This window comes from Macrotis lagotis, chromosome 2 (genome assembly GCF_037893015.1).
Source record: "Macrotis lagotis isolate mMagLag1 chromosome 2, bilby.v1.9.chrom.fasta, whole genome shotgun sequence".
In the NCBI taxonomy this organism is placed as follows: Eukaryota; Metazoa; Chordata; class Mammalia; order Peramelemorphia; family Peramelidae; genus Macrotis; species Macrotis lagotis.
In genome coordinates, this window is record NC_133659.1 from 219,286,603 (window position 1) to 219,301,837 (window position 15,235).

Below are 15,235 nucleotides of genomic sequence, written 5' to 3' on the forward strand. Positions count from 1 at the left end.
CATATACTAAACTCTCAGTTCCCTAGGAAATTCTCTAAATTTTAAGTTTCAGAAATTTTTTTGTCTGCCCAGGTAGAGGGAGTTCCTTTCAATAATGGAATCCATGACTCTAAAACTTGCTTTCTTTGTCCTCAAATAAGAACCAGACTTGGGCAAGTCATTTCCTCATCAGCTCATTTTTTTTTTCCCGCTTTTAGAAAATAAAGGAATTAGACCTCTGTTGAACCCTCCAGGTCTATTATTTGCTAACTCTAACATATTATTGTTGATAAACATTCTTCTTCTGTATTTTGTTTTTCTCAACTTTTATTTTTCTTTACTAGGGTGTAGACATACTTTCATAAAATCAGTTATTATGAAAGAAGTATTGTACATTAATTTCATCAAGAAAAGAAAGGAGTTCATAGCCTTTTTGGTATTTTAACTGAAAATGAGTTTCACTTTTGTAACATTAATTGTCAGAATTAAAGTCCTAAGTACATAGAACAGGCTTAATCTTGGAAACTCTCAAAAATGATGCATCTTTATAATGTATGTGTTAGCTCCTGTGCCTCAGACCTGGAGCACTGTGGGAAAGTGAATCCTTTTCTATTGATTTTTCTTGTTGTTCAGTCATGTTTCAGGTGTTTTCTTATTTTTTTTATTTAATATTTATTCTCATTTTGTAGAAATGTTTTTTCATACATTAATGAAATATTCTTTTTAAAGAGTAAATGAAATACCCCCCCCTAAATATAGACTTGCTTGAGCAATAAAGTAAAGGGGAGAGAAAAAAATTAAAATTAAAAAAAAATAGTAATTGTAGCTATGGTCAGGTGGCGCAATGGAAGGAGCTCTAGTCCTGGAGCCATGAGCACCCAAGCCCACATCCCGCCCTGTACACCCAACAATCACCCAGCTGTGTGACATGCAAACCACCTGAACCCCACTGCCCTGCAAAAAAACAAAAAAAAAAAAGAAAAAAAGACCCCAAATAAAATAAAATAGTAATAATAGTAGGGGTGGCTGGGTGGCAGACAGATCACTGGCCCTTGAGCCAGGAGCACCCGGGTCCCAATCTGGCCTCAGACACCCAACGATCACCCTGCTATGCGGCCCCAGGCAGGCCACCCAGCCCCATTTGCCCTGCACCCCCCCCCCAAAATAATAATAACAATAATAAAAATGTGCTTGAGTCTTTGTTCCAACACCAACAACTCTGTCGTGGGTGGATCACATTCTTTATGATAAGTCCATCACAAAAGTTACTTCCATATTTTTCCACTGTTGCAATTGCTGATTGCAACTCCCTCCTTTCGTATTTCTCTACTACCATGTATTATATTTTCTCTCTCTTTTCACTCTGACTCTGCTGTACTGTAGCCAAGTGGTGCAGCAGACAGATCTCTGGTCCTGGGGCCAAGAGGCCCCAAGCCCACATACCACCCCTTAGGCCCAGCATCCACCTGGCCCTATAGTCCCGGACAGGCCTTCCAATCCCAGCCCCTTGCAAGAAGTAAAAAAGAAAATGTGTTATATCTGACCACTCTCCCCCCCATGGTCCATCCTCTCTTCCATCACTCACATCACCCCCCTTCCCCCTGTCCCCCCTTCTCCTTCTTACTCCAGATGCCTATACCCCATTGAGTATATATGCTGTTTCCTCTCCTAGCCACCTCTAATGAGAGCAAAGATTCCCTCATTCCCCCTTGCATATCATTGCAATAGCTCATTGTAACAAAGAAAAATCTTAATATATGAAATATCGTGGCCTATTCCCCCTCTCCTTTTTCTTTCTCCCATTACATTTCCCTTTTTTCTATTGACTCCATTTTTACACCACATTTTATCTTCAAATTCAGCTTTCTCCTGTGCTTCAACTATAAAAGCTCCCTCTACCTGCTCTATTAACTGAGAAGGTTCATATGAGTATTATCAGTGTCATTTTTCTATGCAGGAGTACATGCAGTTCATCATCATTAAGTCCCTCATATTTTCCCCTTCTCCTCCACTCTCTATGCTTCACCTAAGTCCTGTATCTGAAGATCAAACCTTCTGTTCAGCTCTGGCCATTCCAAAAGGCACATTTGAAATTGCCCTGGTTCATTGAAAGTTCATCTTTTTCCCTGGAAGAGGACATTCAATTTTGCTGGGTAGTTCATTCTTGGCTGCATTCTAAGCTCTTATGCCTTCCAGTATATTATATTCCAAGCCCTACGAGCTTCCAATGTAGTTGCTGCTAAGTCCTGTGTGATCCTGACTGCAGCTCCACAATATTTGAACTGTGTCCTTCTGGCTGCTTGTAATATTTTCTCTTTGACTTGGGAGTTCTGGAACTTGGCTATAATATTCCTAGGGGTTGGTTTTTTGGGATCTCTTTCTTGGGGGGGATCGGTGGATTCTCTCCATTTCTATTTTGCCCTCTGCTTCTAGGATATCAGGGCAATTTTCCTGTAGTAATTCTTTGAAAATGATATTAAGGCTCTTTTCCTGATCATGACTTTCAGGTATTCCAATAATTTTTAAATGATCTTTCCTAAGTCTGTTTTCCATATCACTTGTTTTTTTCAATGAGATGTTTCACATTTTCTTCTAATTTTTCATTTTTTTGGTTTTGAAGTATTGATTCCTGATTTCTGTTAAATTCATCCATCTCCCTTGAGTTCTATTCTTTGTCTGAAGGATTTGTTCTCCTCAGAGAGTTTTGTTATCTCTTTTTCCATATGGCCAAATTTGCTTTTTAAAGCATTCTTCTCCTCAATAACTTTTTGAACTGTTTTATCCATTTGACCTAAGCTGGTTTTTAGCATGCTATTTTCTTCAGCATTTTTTTGGATTTCCTTGACTAAGCTGCTGACTTCATTTTCATGTTTTTCCTGCATCTCTCTCATTTCTTTTCCCAGTTTTTCTTCTAACTCCCTCATTTGATTTTCAAAGTCTTTTTTGGTCTCTGTCATAGCCTGAGCCCAATTTCTGTTTTTCTTGGAGTCTTTAGATGCAGGAGCTTGTGCTTCCTCCTTTAGACTGAGTGTTTTGATCCTTCTTGGGCTCATATGCAAAATATTTCTCAATGCTGTTCCTCTTCTTTCTCTGCTTGCTCATTTTCCCAGACTAAGCCTGTTTTTTGTGGTGCTTCCTGAGCCTTTGGGACACTCCCACAAGGGTCTCAGTGTGTGAGGCTCTGTCCTCTCTCCTGATCTGTGAATGACCATGTGCACCCCCCCCCCTCTGCCATGGGGCTGAGGTGGAGGGGGCCCCTGCTGTTCTATGGGGGGGGGCCTAGACTGTGATCAGGATCTGAATGTCGTCAGAGCCCCAGAATCCTGTTCCAGGGGCAGAGGACAGAGCTCTGCAGTGTCTCTCTCTTCACTCCCCTCCCTAGGTTCAATGGCCTCATGCCCTGGGGGCTCCTGCCTGCTTCTGTTTCCTGTAACTCCACTGTGGTGGCCAAGCTGCTCTCTGTGTGCCCTGAGGGCTGAGCTTCACGTGCTCGCTCTGACAGAGGTTCCCCGCTGTTCCCCCAATTTGTGCCCAATGCTCCCTTGGGTGTAGCTCAGGAAACTCCCCTGCTGCTGTGAGCCGAGGCTCCCAGTGCCCTGGGGCTCCCTCCAGGAGGCTGAAGGTCTTCGCTCTGGTGGGCCACCCCTTGGGCCACCCCTCTGGTGGGCCACCCCTCCAACCCTGGGGAGCAGAGCCTTTCTGCTCTTTTCCAGGTTACGTTGAGTAGGAGAACTGCCTCATTGGGTCCCTCTGTGGGTTCTGTCTTTTGAAAATTTAGTTAGAGCCTTAGCTTATAAGTTTTATGAGAGAGCGCCTAAGACAGGATCTATTTTTTCTGCCCTCCCAGTTGTTTTCTTAGCAAAGGCACTGGAATATATCTTTACTTTCTCCTTATAGGAGGAGAAAGTGACTCTTAGAGCTTTAACTTGTCTTATATCTTCTTTCTACTGTTCATGTTTACCCACCTTCTTCCTTTTACCTTCTCCAGTTCATTTCCTCCCATGAGGTCATTGAGGCAAACAGGGATAAGTGACCTGCTCAAGGTCACACAGAAGAAGCATTTGAAGGTGGATTTGAACTCAAGGAGATGAGTCTTCCTGATTTCTGACCCAACACTCTAGTTGCACCCCCCTTGCATCTTCCTAATAATGTACCTTAAAAAAAAATTGTTGTTTTTTTGTTGGCTTTTTTTTTTACCTTTTTTTGCTGTCTCCTCTTAGGTTTAATTTTCTTAAGAGTAAAGAAAAATTAGGCTACTTTACCCTGAGCCATCAAGGGTTCTCAAGAACCAAAGGTTCTTGTCCTATATGTTCCCACCTTGGTTCTCTGGTGGGTCTTTGAGAATTGAATCTCAGACCATGGGAAGAGCATTATTGAGGATTTGGGTGTTTCTGGGGTTTTCCTTGAAATTAATAAGTAATATTTAAGGCCTTTCCCAGGTTTTAGGGTGGTAGCATGAGTTGCCTCACTGATAATTAGTTGAGACAATTTTTTTTCCAGGCTTCTTCTAGAACAGCATTTCACTCTAACCCAAGAGCCAAAATGTATGCAAGTCTTTCTCAAGCAATTTCATGTCATAATAAAAAAAAGTTAATTTATCTTTCACAAGATCTGAGTTGACAAACTATTGTCAGAAGAATTCCTATCCTCAAGTTGATCTGGTATTGAAAGGAGCTGATGTGTTTGTTGTTTGGATTTAATTTCCCTTGAATGATAGTATCAGGAGAATTGTTGTGTTTAGGGGCAGTTAGGTGGCATAGTGATAAGAACACTGGGCTTAGAAGTAGGAGACTCATCTTCCTGAATTCAAATCTGGCCCCAGACACTTACTAGCTGTGTGACCCTGGGCAAGTCATTAAACCTTGTTTACCTCAGTTTCCTCATTTGTTAATTGAGTTGGAGAAGGAAATGGCAAACCACTCCAGTATTTTTGTCAAGAAAAACCCAAACGGAGTCAGAAAGAGCTGGAAATGACTCAACAATAACAAAGCCCTTTGGAAAGACCAGTGGGCTCAGAGATAGAAAACCTGGGTCCAAATCACAGCACCGTGCGACTTTGGAAAGTATGTGAACTGTCAGTCTCTGGGCCTCAATTTGCTCTGTGGAAAGAGGAAGCTAGAATGAATGATCTTGAAGGCCTTTGTTTTCTCTCTCTCTGCTTCTTTCTGTCTTTGCTTCTCTCTGCCTCTCTCTGTATCTTTGTCTCTGAGTCTCTGTCTCACTGCAGCCCTCTCTTTCTCTGTATCTCTGTCTGTTTCTCTGTTCCTCTGATTCTGTCTGTCTTAGCTTTGTTATTTCTCATCTGCAAATTAAAAAAGCTCTAACATCCAATTGTTAAATGAACAATTCTATTGGAATCTGGAAAGAGAGTGGGTAAACATGATTAGTAGGAAGGAGATACAAGACAAATTAAAATTCTAAGAATCTTTTCTCCCTCCTATAAAATAGTGTGGGTAATCAATGACAATAGATAGTGGGAAGTAGGCAGAGGACAAGTCCTAATTCTGAATCTCACTTTCCTCATCTAAAAATGTTTATTAGACAATCTCTTTTCTATGAGTCTATGACCATTGGAAGGTGAAAGGGTAGTTTACCTCCTAAGACAGGAATGGTCACTTCTCACAGGAAATAATGGGAACAAGCAAAGGTCCTTTGTAAAAACTTTTGTCTAATTGACTTTTTCTTTCTCCAGGGGGTGTCCAGAGAACAGATGATAAAGAAGACTGACTCCTGATTCCCCAACATCTCCACTTGCTGGTGTGATCAACCTGACCCGATGGCTTTTGATTTCTTATGTAGAACAATTCTGATCTTCATTCTCTTTATGATCATGGCAAATTCAGGTGAGTATCTTTGCTCTCTTCCATCTTCTCTGCACAATAATATCTGAGGGAAAGAATAATGGAAGAGAATAAAAAGAGTATGATTCAGACCTAGAAGAATACTTAGAACTCATCCCTTTCATTTTATAGTTAAGGATGCTTTTGTTCCTAAAGTGATTTTGTCCAAGGTCATACATGTCCCAAGGAGAAGAAATAAGATTCAACCTGGGCATCTTACTACTCTCAGTTCAATGCTCTGTCCATTATACCAGGTGAAGGAGGCCTTCTTCATTATAACTGAAAAATATAGAAATAAGGGTTAAAAAACCATTCAATTTTGGACAGAGTCCTTGTTGCTATTTATTCTAGGAGAATATACTGGGTTGGAAACTTCCTAAACTGTTAGAAGACCTGGGTTCTGAGCCTTTGCATTTGAATGCTTGTTGAAATGGATTAGATTGAATTTGTTTCTGTCACTGTGACCTTGGGTAAGTCACCTCACTCTCTGTGCCTCATTTTCTCTACCTGTAAAAGGAAGATAATTCATTAAGATTACCTTCTAGCTTTGGCATTCTATAGTTCTCTGATTCTATAATGAGATTTTTCTTTCCTGTTTCTATCTTCCTTTGCTATTCTCCTCTAGTCCTAACTACAGGGCCAGTTTTCTATCCACCATATCACTCCCATGATTAGTCTCATGACTAGGTCTTACTTTCTTTGCTAGTGTTCTGCCTTATTAAGATAGCCTAAAGAGCTTAGGATCACAGGCATAGCCTCCTTTCTGATATCTATATCTATATCTATATCTATATCTATATATAAACATAGATAGATAGATATAGTTTCCTCTCTAGGAGCTTAAGTTAATGGGATAGCCAACTCAAGGTAAAAGCAAATAGAAACCAAGGAAACACTTAAATATGGAAAAACAAGCAAGTATGTGAGGGAGTCAGGGTCCAAGGAGAAAAAACAATAGGTTTTTGTAGGACAAAAATATGTTCTTTGTTCTTCACATAGGGTTGGGAGTCTGGAGTCCAAGACTCACACAATGAGTTTGTAGTGACACAGGTGTTCAGATGTCCATGGTTAATGGAGCTAAAACAGGTCAGTGGATGAAATCACAATCTTGGACCACCTCCATCACCAACTAACTTGTGAACAGTAGAATGAAAGCTTTTTGAGGGCAGATAATGTTTTCTTTTTTCTGATGTCCCCATACATATTAGGCACTGAGTGAAATTTGTTAAATTGAATTGAATCACATAATTCTGTATTTGGTAGGGACCTCAACAACCATCTCAGTCTAACCTATGTAGTCCTACTATGATGAATTTGACTAAAGATTATGCAACTTCTCCACAAACAGCTCCAAAGAGATGAAATCTGACCCCTGCCAAAACAAACTTATTATATTTTTTGTACAATTCTAATTGATAGGAAGTTCTTCCTGACTCTAAACCTGAGTTAAGGTTTCCAAATGCTCATTTGATCCTTAGAAGGTCTGAGAAGTAATGATTTGATATATAAGGGAACTGAGGTAAGCAGATTAAATGACAGTCCAAGCTCACATAGCTAATAAATGTCTAAGGCTAGTTTGGACCTCAGGTTTTCCTAACTTCAGGTCCATCAGTCTTTTCAGTCCCTGAATACTATATACTGTTACTCCATGGTGAAGAGGGAATGAGGTTTACAACACAACCCCTCCCTCCCTTTCTCCCTATTTGCTTCTGTATCTAATGTGATACAATGTGTTTATTATTCAGTTCATATTGCTTATAATCATTGAATCTTATCCCTTTATTATATAAATTTGTGTGTAAAATTGTTTAAATGATTTTATGGAAGTAATTTTGAAAATGCATATTAAATATTGGTTCATATTTAAATAGCATGAATTTAAATTGCACATTAAATCATAAATGTAACTTAGTACATATTTAAATAGTTCTTTTATGTATCTGATGTGCTTTCCCCATAACAACTTTCAGAGATAAGTAATGCAAGTTATCATCATTCCCATTTTACAGACATAGAAGTTGGGGTTTATATAAGCTTTGTGCATTTTGGGGAATCAGACTGATAGCTGAAAAGAAGGAACTGAAGAAGTCATCTAATTCAACCTCTCCATTTTACACACGAGGAAACTGAGACTTAGAAAGATTAAGTAACTTGATCATGGCCACACATATATTTTCAGAGACAAAATTTGAAACCAGGTTTTCCTCATTTCCAGGGCACCCCTTGGTTTACTATGTCATTCTAGCTCTTGTTTAGAATTAAATTGCAAGTGAGTGTTGAGGGTAAGATCTGTGCCCAAATTTCCTGACTCCAAATCCAGTAAACTTTCCCCTATAGAGCACTACCTTTTTGTTTTTTAAGGTTTTTGCAAGGCAAACAGGGTTAAGTGACTTGCCCAAGGCCACACAGCTAGGTAATTATTGAATGTCTGAGACCAGATTTGAACCCAGGTACTCCTGACTCCAGGGCTGGTGCTTTATCTATTATGCTACCTAGCCGCCCCAGCACTACCTTTTCTATGACTATGAGATACAGTAAAAAGTGAGTGGTCCAAGAAAGACAATAGTAAATTATACTTACGAATTTCCATTTATTTACTTATAACTTTATCATGATGCAGTAGGATGCTGAAGTTGAAATGTAGGGCCTGAGTTCAAATCCCATTTGAAAATCAGGTCTTTATGTGACCCCAGGGTCAGAAAATATTTTAACCTCTCTGAGTCTCAGTCTCCTCTTCTGTAAAAAAAAGATTTTGGATTTGGTGATCTCTGAGGTCTCTTTTAACTCTAACTTTATGATCCCCTGGTGAGTCTCCTTCAAACATAGTCTCATTAGTCCAACAAAAGGCTCCCTGTTTTCCATGTTCCCCATATTGGCTGCTATTGTTGAAGGTTTCCTCTTTGGCTTTTGGTTCTCTTGTGCTCAAAGATAGACTAGAATCTAGAGGACATTAGTGATCTTAAAATTAGCTGATAAATTCCTTTCTATTCATCTATTTTTTTCATTATTCAGAGTCACTTTTTAGGGAGGAAGAGAAGGAGAAAGAATAATCATTTTTAAAGTGTTTATTAAGTGTAAGGGACTGTATTGAACATCTTACACATGCCTTTGCGAAGGAATCTAGGCAAAGGCAAGAATACAGTTGAGAACTCTGATAACAAATAACTGCTGAGTGTGAAAAGTACTTGGGGCTTCATTCCTTTTCTTCTTATTTCTCTCATTTTCCTTTTTCCCTCATCTTTAAATAATTTTTCATGGATAGATCTGCATTTTCTAAGAAATATGTACACATAAACATTTCATGTTTTCAATATGCTTTCTGTGAAAATGATAAATTCTAATTCTTTTATTGTTTTTATTTCTTGCACTCCAATTAAGGATTTAGAGTGTTTAAAGCTAGCTTTTGATCTGTTTTCCTTTAACCTAATTCTTTTGTTTGTTCCTCCCTCCCTCCCTCCCTTCCTTCCTTCCCTTCTTTTATTTTATATTTTTTTAAAGATTTTTTTTTGCAAGGCAAATGGAGCCAAGTGGCCTGCCCAAGGCCACACAGCTAGGCAATCACCAAGTGTCTGAGACCAGACTTGAACCCAGACACTCCCGACTCCAGGGCCAGTGCCCCATCCACTGCACCACCTAGCTGCCCCCCTTTCTTCCCTTCTAAATGGACAGGAATTAGAAAAGAAAAAAATGGGAAAGAATCTGCAAGTGTTTTGGGAGTCAGTAGGAAAGAGGCTAGCCTTAAGCATAGATATTTTCATTCCAAAGCTTCTAAGATGTTCCTATTTGTCAGTAACTGAGAATTGTTCAAGGCTAAGTCAAGGTCAGCCTTCTTCATGAAGCCTTTCCCAGCTGTCCCAACCCCAGACTTCAATGATCTCTCTGCTTTTTGAACTTTGAGTACATATCTGTGTCAATCATCCATTTGATTCTGAACTTTGTTCTTATTGGGCAGTAAGTTTTCAGTGTCAAAGGCAGTGAGTACCTTATGCCTCTTTATGCATCTCACTAAGTGTTGTTGATGATGGTAATGGTAATGATAATAACATGATTCTGGAATTTATTGCAGAATTTGCTGTGTTCACATGCCAGAAAGAAGTCTCTGTATGCAAAAATAAACAAGTTGAGATAATCTGCAACAGTACCCAGGGCTTCCATCTTATAGAATTATATTTCTGCAAAAGCCAGAAAAGCAAAGGACAACTTCTCTTCAATATGACTACAGTAGGAGAGACTGCCTTTCAGAAAGGGAAGCATCTCAAGCTGGAGAGCCAAGAAACCACGTTGGTGATTGAGAACACCCAATTATCCGATGCTGGATTTTACCGGTGGCGTCTTTTAGGCAAAGGGTCCTCAAACATATACACTAAACTATATGTTTCAGGTGAGGAAAAGTCAGGAATGGGAAGTTTTATATGTGTAAAGTTAGGGAACATTATAAAATCTTTATCTGTTAACAATGGAAGTTCAATTTAATAAGCATTTTTAAGCACCTACTGTATTAATACAGTAGGCACAATATGGAGGTGATACAAAATTTAGATGTAACAGCTCTCTGACCTCCTAGGACTTTATTATACATTCATTACAGATAACTATAATATAGGGGCAGCTAGGTGGTACAGTGGATAGAGCACTGACCCTGGAGTCAGGAGGACAGGAGTTTGAATCCAGTCTCAGACACTTGCTGCATACTAGCTGGACAATTCACTTAACTCAGATTGTCTTGTATCCAGGGTTAACTCCAGTCATCCTGATCCATGTCTGGCCACTGGATCCAGATGACTCTGAGGACTTAGCACAGCCTCCCCTCCCTCAAATCCAACTCATATGTTTGTCATGGCATCACCTCCGTGATGTCATGGTCTTCTTCAAGAATTGGGGACAAACGACATCAACTATAATACTGGTAACGTTTTTGCAGGATATGGATCTATAATTTCTTTGGTGGAAATTTTCTCCTCTGATGGGAAACTCATTTGTAATTTGGGGTCTTCAAGTTACCTGGGGACATTGACAAGTTAGATTGATCAGGTACCCATGGTTACACTAGTTTGTGTCATAGGTAGGATCTGAAACCAGATCTTCTTGATTCCAAGGCTAAGTCTTTATCCTCTATAGCTCTTCACCTTTCAAAGAATGAACAGATATAGCTAGTTATCCTGATTGGGGAAGTTTCTTCTCATACATCTAACTATTTAAAACAATAGACAGATAATTTGCTGCAAGAGGAAAAATTCTCTCCTTAGCTTGCTAGTCAGATTATTCAGAAAACCTCAGATAATTCAGACCTCCAACATGCATAATTTACCTAGCTACATATAAGTTCTGGGAATGAGTGTTATAATTGACTATATAGTCATCTATCTGATACCTCCTTATTTTGATATCATTGTTCCCTTGGTGTGTCATAAGCCTAGCCCCTTCATAGAGCAATAAGTCAGACCTTGCAGTTTAACTGTGACAGCCCTTCCTCCCCCTTTCCCTGATGACTAGGTTTTCTATTAAAAAAAGAAAAACTAACTAGCAATTTACATTGTACTTTAAGGTTTGCAAAAGTACTTTATAAACATCTCATTTTATTCTCACAACTTGGGAGAAAGGTGCTGTTATTATTCCCATTTTATATATGAAAAACCTGAGGGGGGGTGATGGTTGAGTGACATGTCCAGGATTGTATATCTTGTAAAGTGTCTGAAGCTGGATTTGAACTCAGGATTTTCAGATACCTGGTCCAGCTCTCTATTTATTTTGCTACCTGACTACTTCCTTAGAGGGGGAGTAGTATTATCAGGATTCTTGTGGTCAGAGGGTCTTCAGACTCTCTGGTGAAGCCTTTGAGAATGAAAGAGTTTTGACAGTAATGGGATTTATTCAGAGGGGATTTTGACACTGGTGTTCCTAAAGCTGGGTAGCTTTAGTTAGATGGTTCAGGACGGTGGTCTGTGATTCTGGAACTATTTTATCTATCGTGATGGTGCACTGGATAGAGCACTGAGCTTGGAATCAGGAAGACTTTCTTTAACTTTATGAATTCAAATCTGGCCCATTGTGTTCCTGAATAAGTCACGTATCCCTGTTTGCTGCAGTTTCCTTTCTCATCTGTAAAATGATCTGGAGAAAGTTTTGCTAGGAAAACCCCAAAATGGAGTCACAAAGTATCAGAGATGACTGAAAAAATAATTGAACCTCCACAAATGGCCATTTTTTTCTTTGACTTGTGCAGAGTTTAAATATATTCATGTTTAAGCTTGCACAAATACTAGGTCTCTAACATCCATATATGTACTCAAGATAATGGATATAGGCTTTCTTTTACTTCAGAGAAAACATCAAAGACCTAAAAGATTCACAAAAACCTATAAACAAATAGGGAAAACATTTAAAGTATTAGAAGGGAAGTGGACTTAGCTTTACCATGAAGGCCATGCACCAGCTGCCCACAGGGTTCCACACAATTCCTCCTCTTAGCACCCCTTACTATTTGAGCTCCATTGACAACAAACATAGTTTGAACACAAAGTGTAAAAATAATTCATTGTAAAGTCAAGAGTGGGAAACTAGCATGAAGGAAGGAAGGTCCTGACTGCTTGCTCTTCCATGTATGACTTAAATCTCTTTGTTGCTACTTCTCCAACTGTGGAGGGCTATGTAGGTGATCCTTTTCTTTATCAAAGAGGCATGGTACAAAAGAACACCTCTTTTCCCCTCTAGAAAATTCAATCCATTTGGGTTGAAATTTGGTTACTCAAGACCACACCCACAGTTGGCATTTTGCAAGAAATCTCCCTTTTCTGCAAGAAAACTTGTTTCTGTGAACTTACTATCTAGGTAATAAAGCCAGCTCATCTTCTGCACAGAATCTTGGGGTCCACAGATGTAATTTCCATTTCAGATCATCATATGGAAAAGCACATGTTTCCTTCTGCCATGTATTTCTGCAGGAAATCTTGATATTCTGCCCAGTTGTTGCTGCCTTAAGAAGAGAATTAGTACCATAGGAAGAAATATGGATTTGAAGTTAGGATGCAAATCTGTCTGTTCTACTTATCATGGACAAGTCATCTAACCTTATCTATAGGTCAGTTTCTTATCTATAGAATGAAAGGGTTAGGCTGGATGATTTCTAAAATTCCATTTGCAGTCTTTGATCCTATGATCTCTGGAACTAGGAGATTCTGTTCTTGATTTGCCAGTCTCTGATTTCTGTGTTCAGGAAGGGAAATGGAAAAGCAGAAGTTGGATAAGGAATTTCAAGTCCTAGTAATTTTCCCCCATCTGTCTACCTGGGCAAGGATGTACTTGCTGGGTAGTTCTGTCAAAAGACAATTTATGGGGGCAGCTAGGTGGCACAGTGGATAGGCACTGGCCCTGGAGTCAGGAGTACCTGAGTTCAAATCCGACCTCAGACACTTAATAATTACCTAGCTGTGTGGCCTTGGGCAAGCCACTTAACCCCATTGCCTTGCAAGAAAAAAAGGCAATTTACTTTTGACTACAGAAAATTATAAACAAAGGAGAAAGTGGGAGGAAGAAAATGGGTGGGACAAGAAAATGGATTGAAGCAATCAGGATTAAGTAACTTTCCCAGTATCACACAGCTAGTCAAGCTGGATTTGAACTCAAGTATTCTTGACACAAGTGGTGGTGCTCTCTCCTTTGTACCAACTAACTGCTCCTATATAAACTCATTTTTTTCTAAGTCAGAGGTCATTTCCACAGATATCTCCATCCTCTTAAAAAGACTTGGGAACAGCCTCAGTTACAGAAACCCATCAGATAGGAGATATCAGAGGATCAAGGAGACTTACTCCATAGTCACATAGGTAGTAAGTGTCAAGGACAGGTTATTTGACTCCAAATCAAGGGCTTTTTCTCCTCTGCCATACTAATCTGGAATTCTTCATTGACTAACTTCCATTCCTCCTTAGGGGTCATTCCATAGGGATAGTATTTTGTAAATGTTTCCATGCCATTTTGTGGTGGTGTTTCAGTCTCCAAAATGAAATTGGAATCTTATCATTCAGAGGTTCTCAGAATTTCAAAGCCAAAGGAACCTTGGAGATCATCTAATCCAACCTCCTCCTTTTACAGAAGAAGAAACTGAGGTTCAGGGTCATAATCAATTGTCCGAAGTCACACAAGGAATTAATTATAAATTATAAATTATTATTGAACCAAGTGAAATAATAATTGTAAAGAGCTTAATGCAGAGAATGGCACATTATTGTTGTTCAGTTGTGTTTACTTTTTATGTCCCTGTAGTAGGGTTTCCTTGACAAACAGAAGTTAAATGACCTGATCAGGGTCACATAGCTAGTAAGTATCTGAGGCCAGATTTTAACTCAGGTTTTCAACTCCAGGACTGCTGCTCCACCCACTGAGCTACCTAATTGTCTCTATGTGTACCTGCCACATAGTAAGCATTTTGTCAATGTCATTGGGGGGGAAGAAGTTAGTAAATCCAAAAGTCATACAATGAGTTCCAATTTAGTATAGAACCCAAGCATTGCCTTTCCTTGTAGACCAAGCTGTTATTATATAGTAGAACCCAATACAGGACTTTTTGTACTTATTGAAAGTAGTTAGGTGACACAGTAGATAGAGCATTGAACCTGGCCAAGATATTTTAACTGCTAAGTCTTAGTTTTCTCATCTGTAAAAGGGGATAACAATAATATCCACTTTATAGGTAGGATTGTTGTGAGAATCAGATGAAATAATCTTTGCAAAACATTTTGCAAACCTTAAAGCACTTTATAAATACTATCATCATCATCACATTATTGTTGGTGATATTGTTGAAATCATGGTCTAAAGTGGGAATGGAGTTCTCAACACATTGCTGTCCAAATACTTTGTCCAACACTTCTGGTTCTTCTGGCATTTATTTGACCTCATATAATTCTGTTTCTTCTAGAACCCCCTACAATCTCCAAGGAAAATGGCAGCCTGATCTGCCGAGCAACAGTGATAGAGCAAGATAGAAGAATCACCTGGTCCAATGACCTGCCCACAGGCCAGTCAGAGTTCATAATCCCTCTGGATGCCAGTGGCTTATTCGAACTCTACAGTTCTCAACCATGGAATGATAGTTTTGACAGTAATCCACCCTGCTGTAAAGTTGTGAATGAGAAGGGCTCCCAAGAACTTTGTGAAGAAACTTGCTATACCAGTCACTTCCTTCATAAGGTTTCAGGTAAAGTCTGGGTCTTCATTTAGGGAAGAATAGGTTAGAGGGAGCTGGCAACTTTTTGAGGTTTTCTTGTTGTCTAGGGTAAGAATTGCAAACACAGTGGCTTATTATGCTTATTATGTGCCAGATATATTTAGAGGCAATGGGTAGAGCACTGTCCCTGGAGTTCAGAAATGTGGTGCAAGATCCTAAACTTTGAGATAATAATTTATTTTTTTAAAGC

General features: G+C 39.3%; 1 protein-coding gene across 5 annotated transcripts in view; it reads left to right on the forward strand.

Annotated features, from left to right (window-relative positions):
• The window catches only part of LOC141514203 (uncharacterized), a 75,003-nt gene that overhangs the window by 31,469 nt on the left and 28,299 nt on the right, over nucleotides 1–15,235 (forward strand). For 3 of the 5 annotated variants that reach the window (XM_074224788.1, XM_074224789.1, XM_074224787.1), the window contains 3 exons: nucleotides 5,672–5,822; nucleotides 9,886–10,200; nucleotides 14,737–15,015. In XM_074224788.1, coding sequence (XP_074080889.1) covers nucleotides 5,756–5,822; nucleotides 9,886–10,200; nucleotides 14,737–15,015 — 661 coding nt within the window. In that variant the 5' untranslated portion in view covers nucleotides 5,672–5,755. Of the gene's footprint in view, nucleotides 1–5,671; nucleotides 5,823–6,170; nucleotides 6,290–6,818; nucleotides 6,906–9,885; nucleotides 10,201–14,736; nucleotides 15,016–15,235 lie in introns of all 5 variants that reach the window. The other 2 variants (XM_074224790.1, XM_074224791.1) reach the window with 2 other exon arrangements.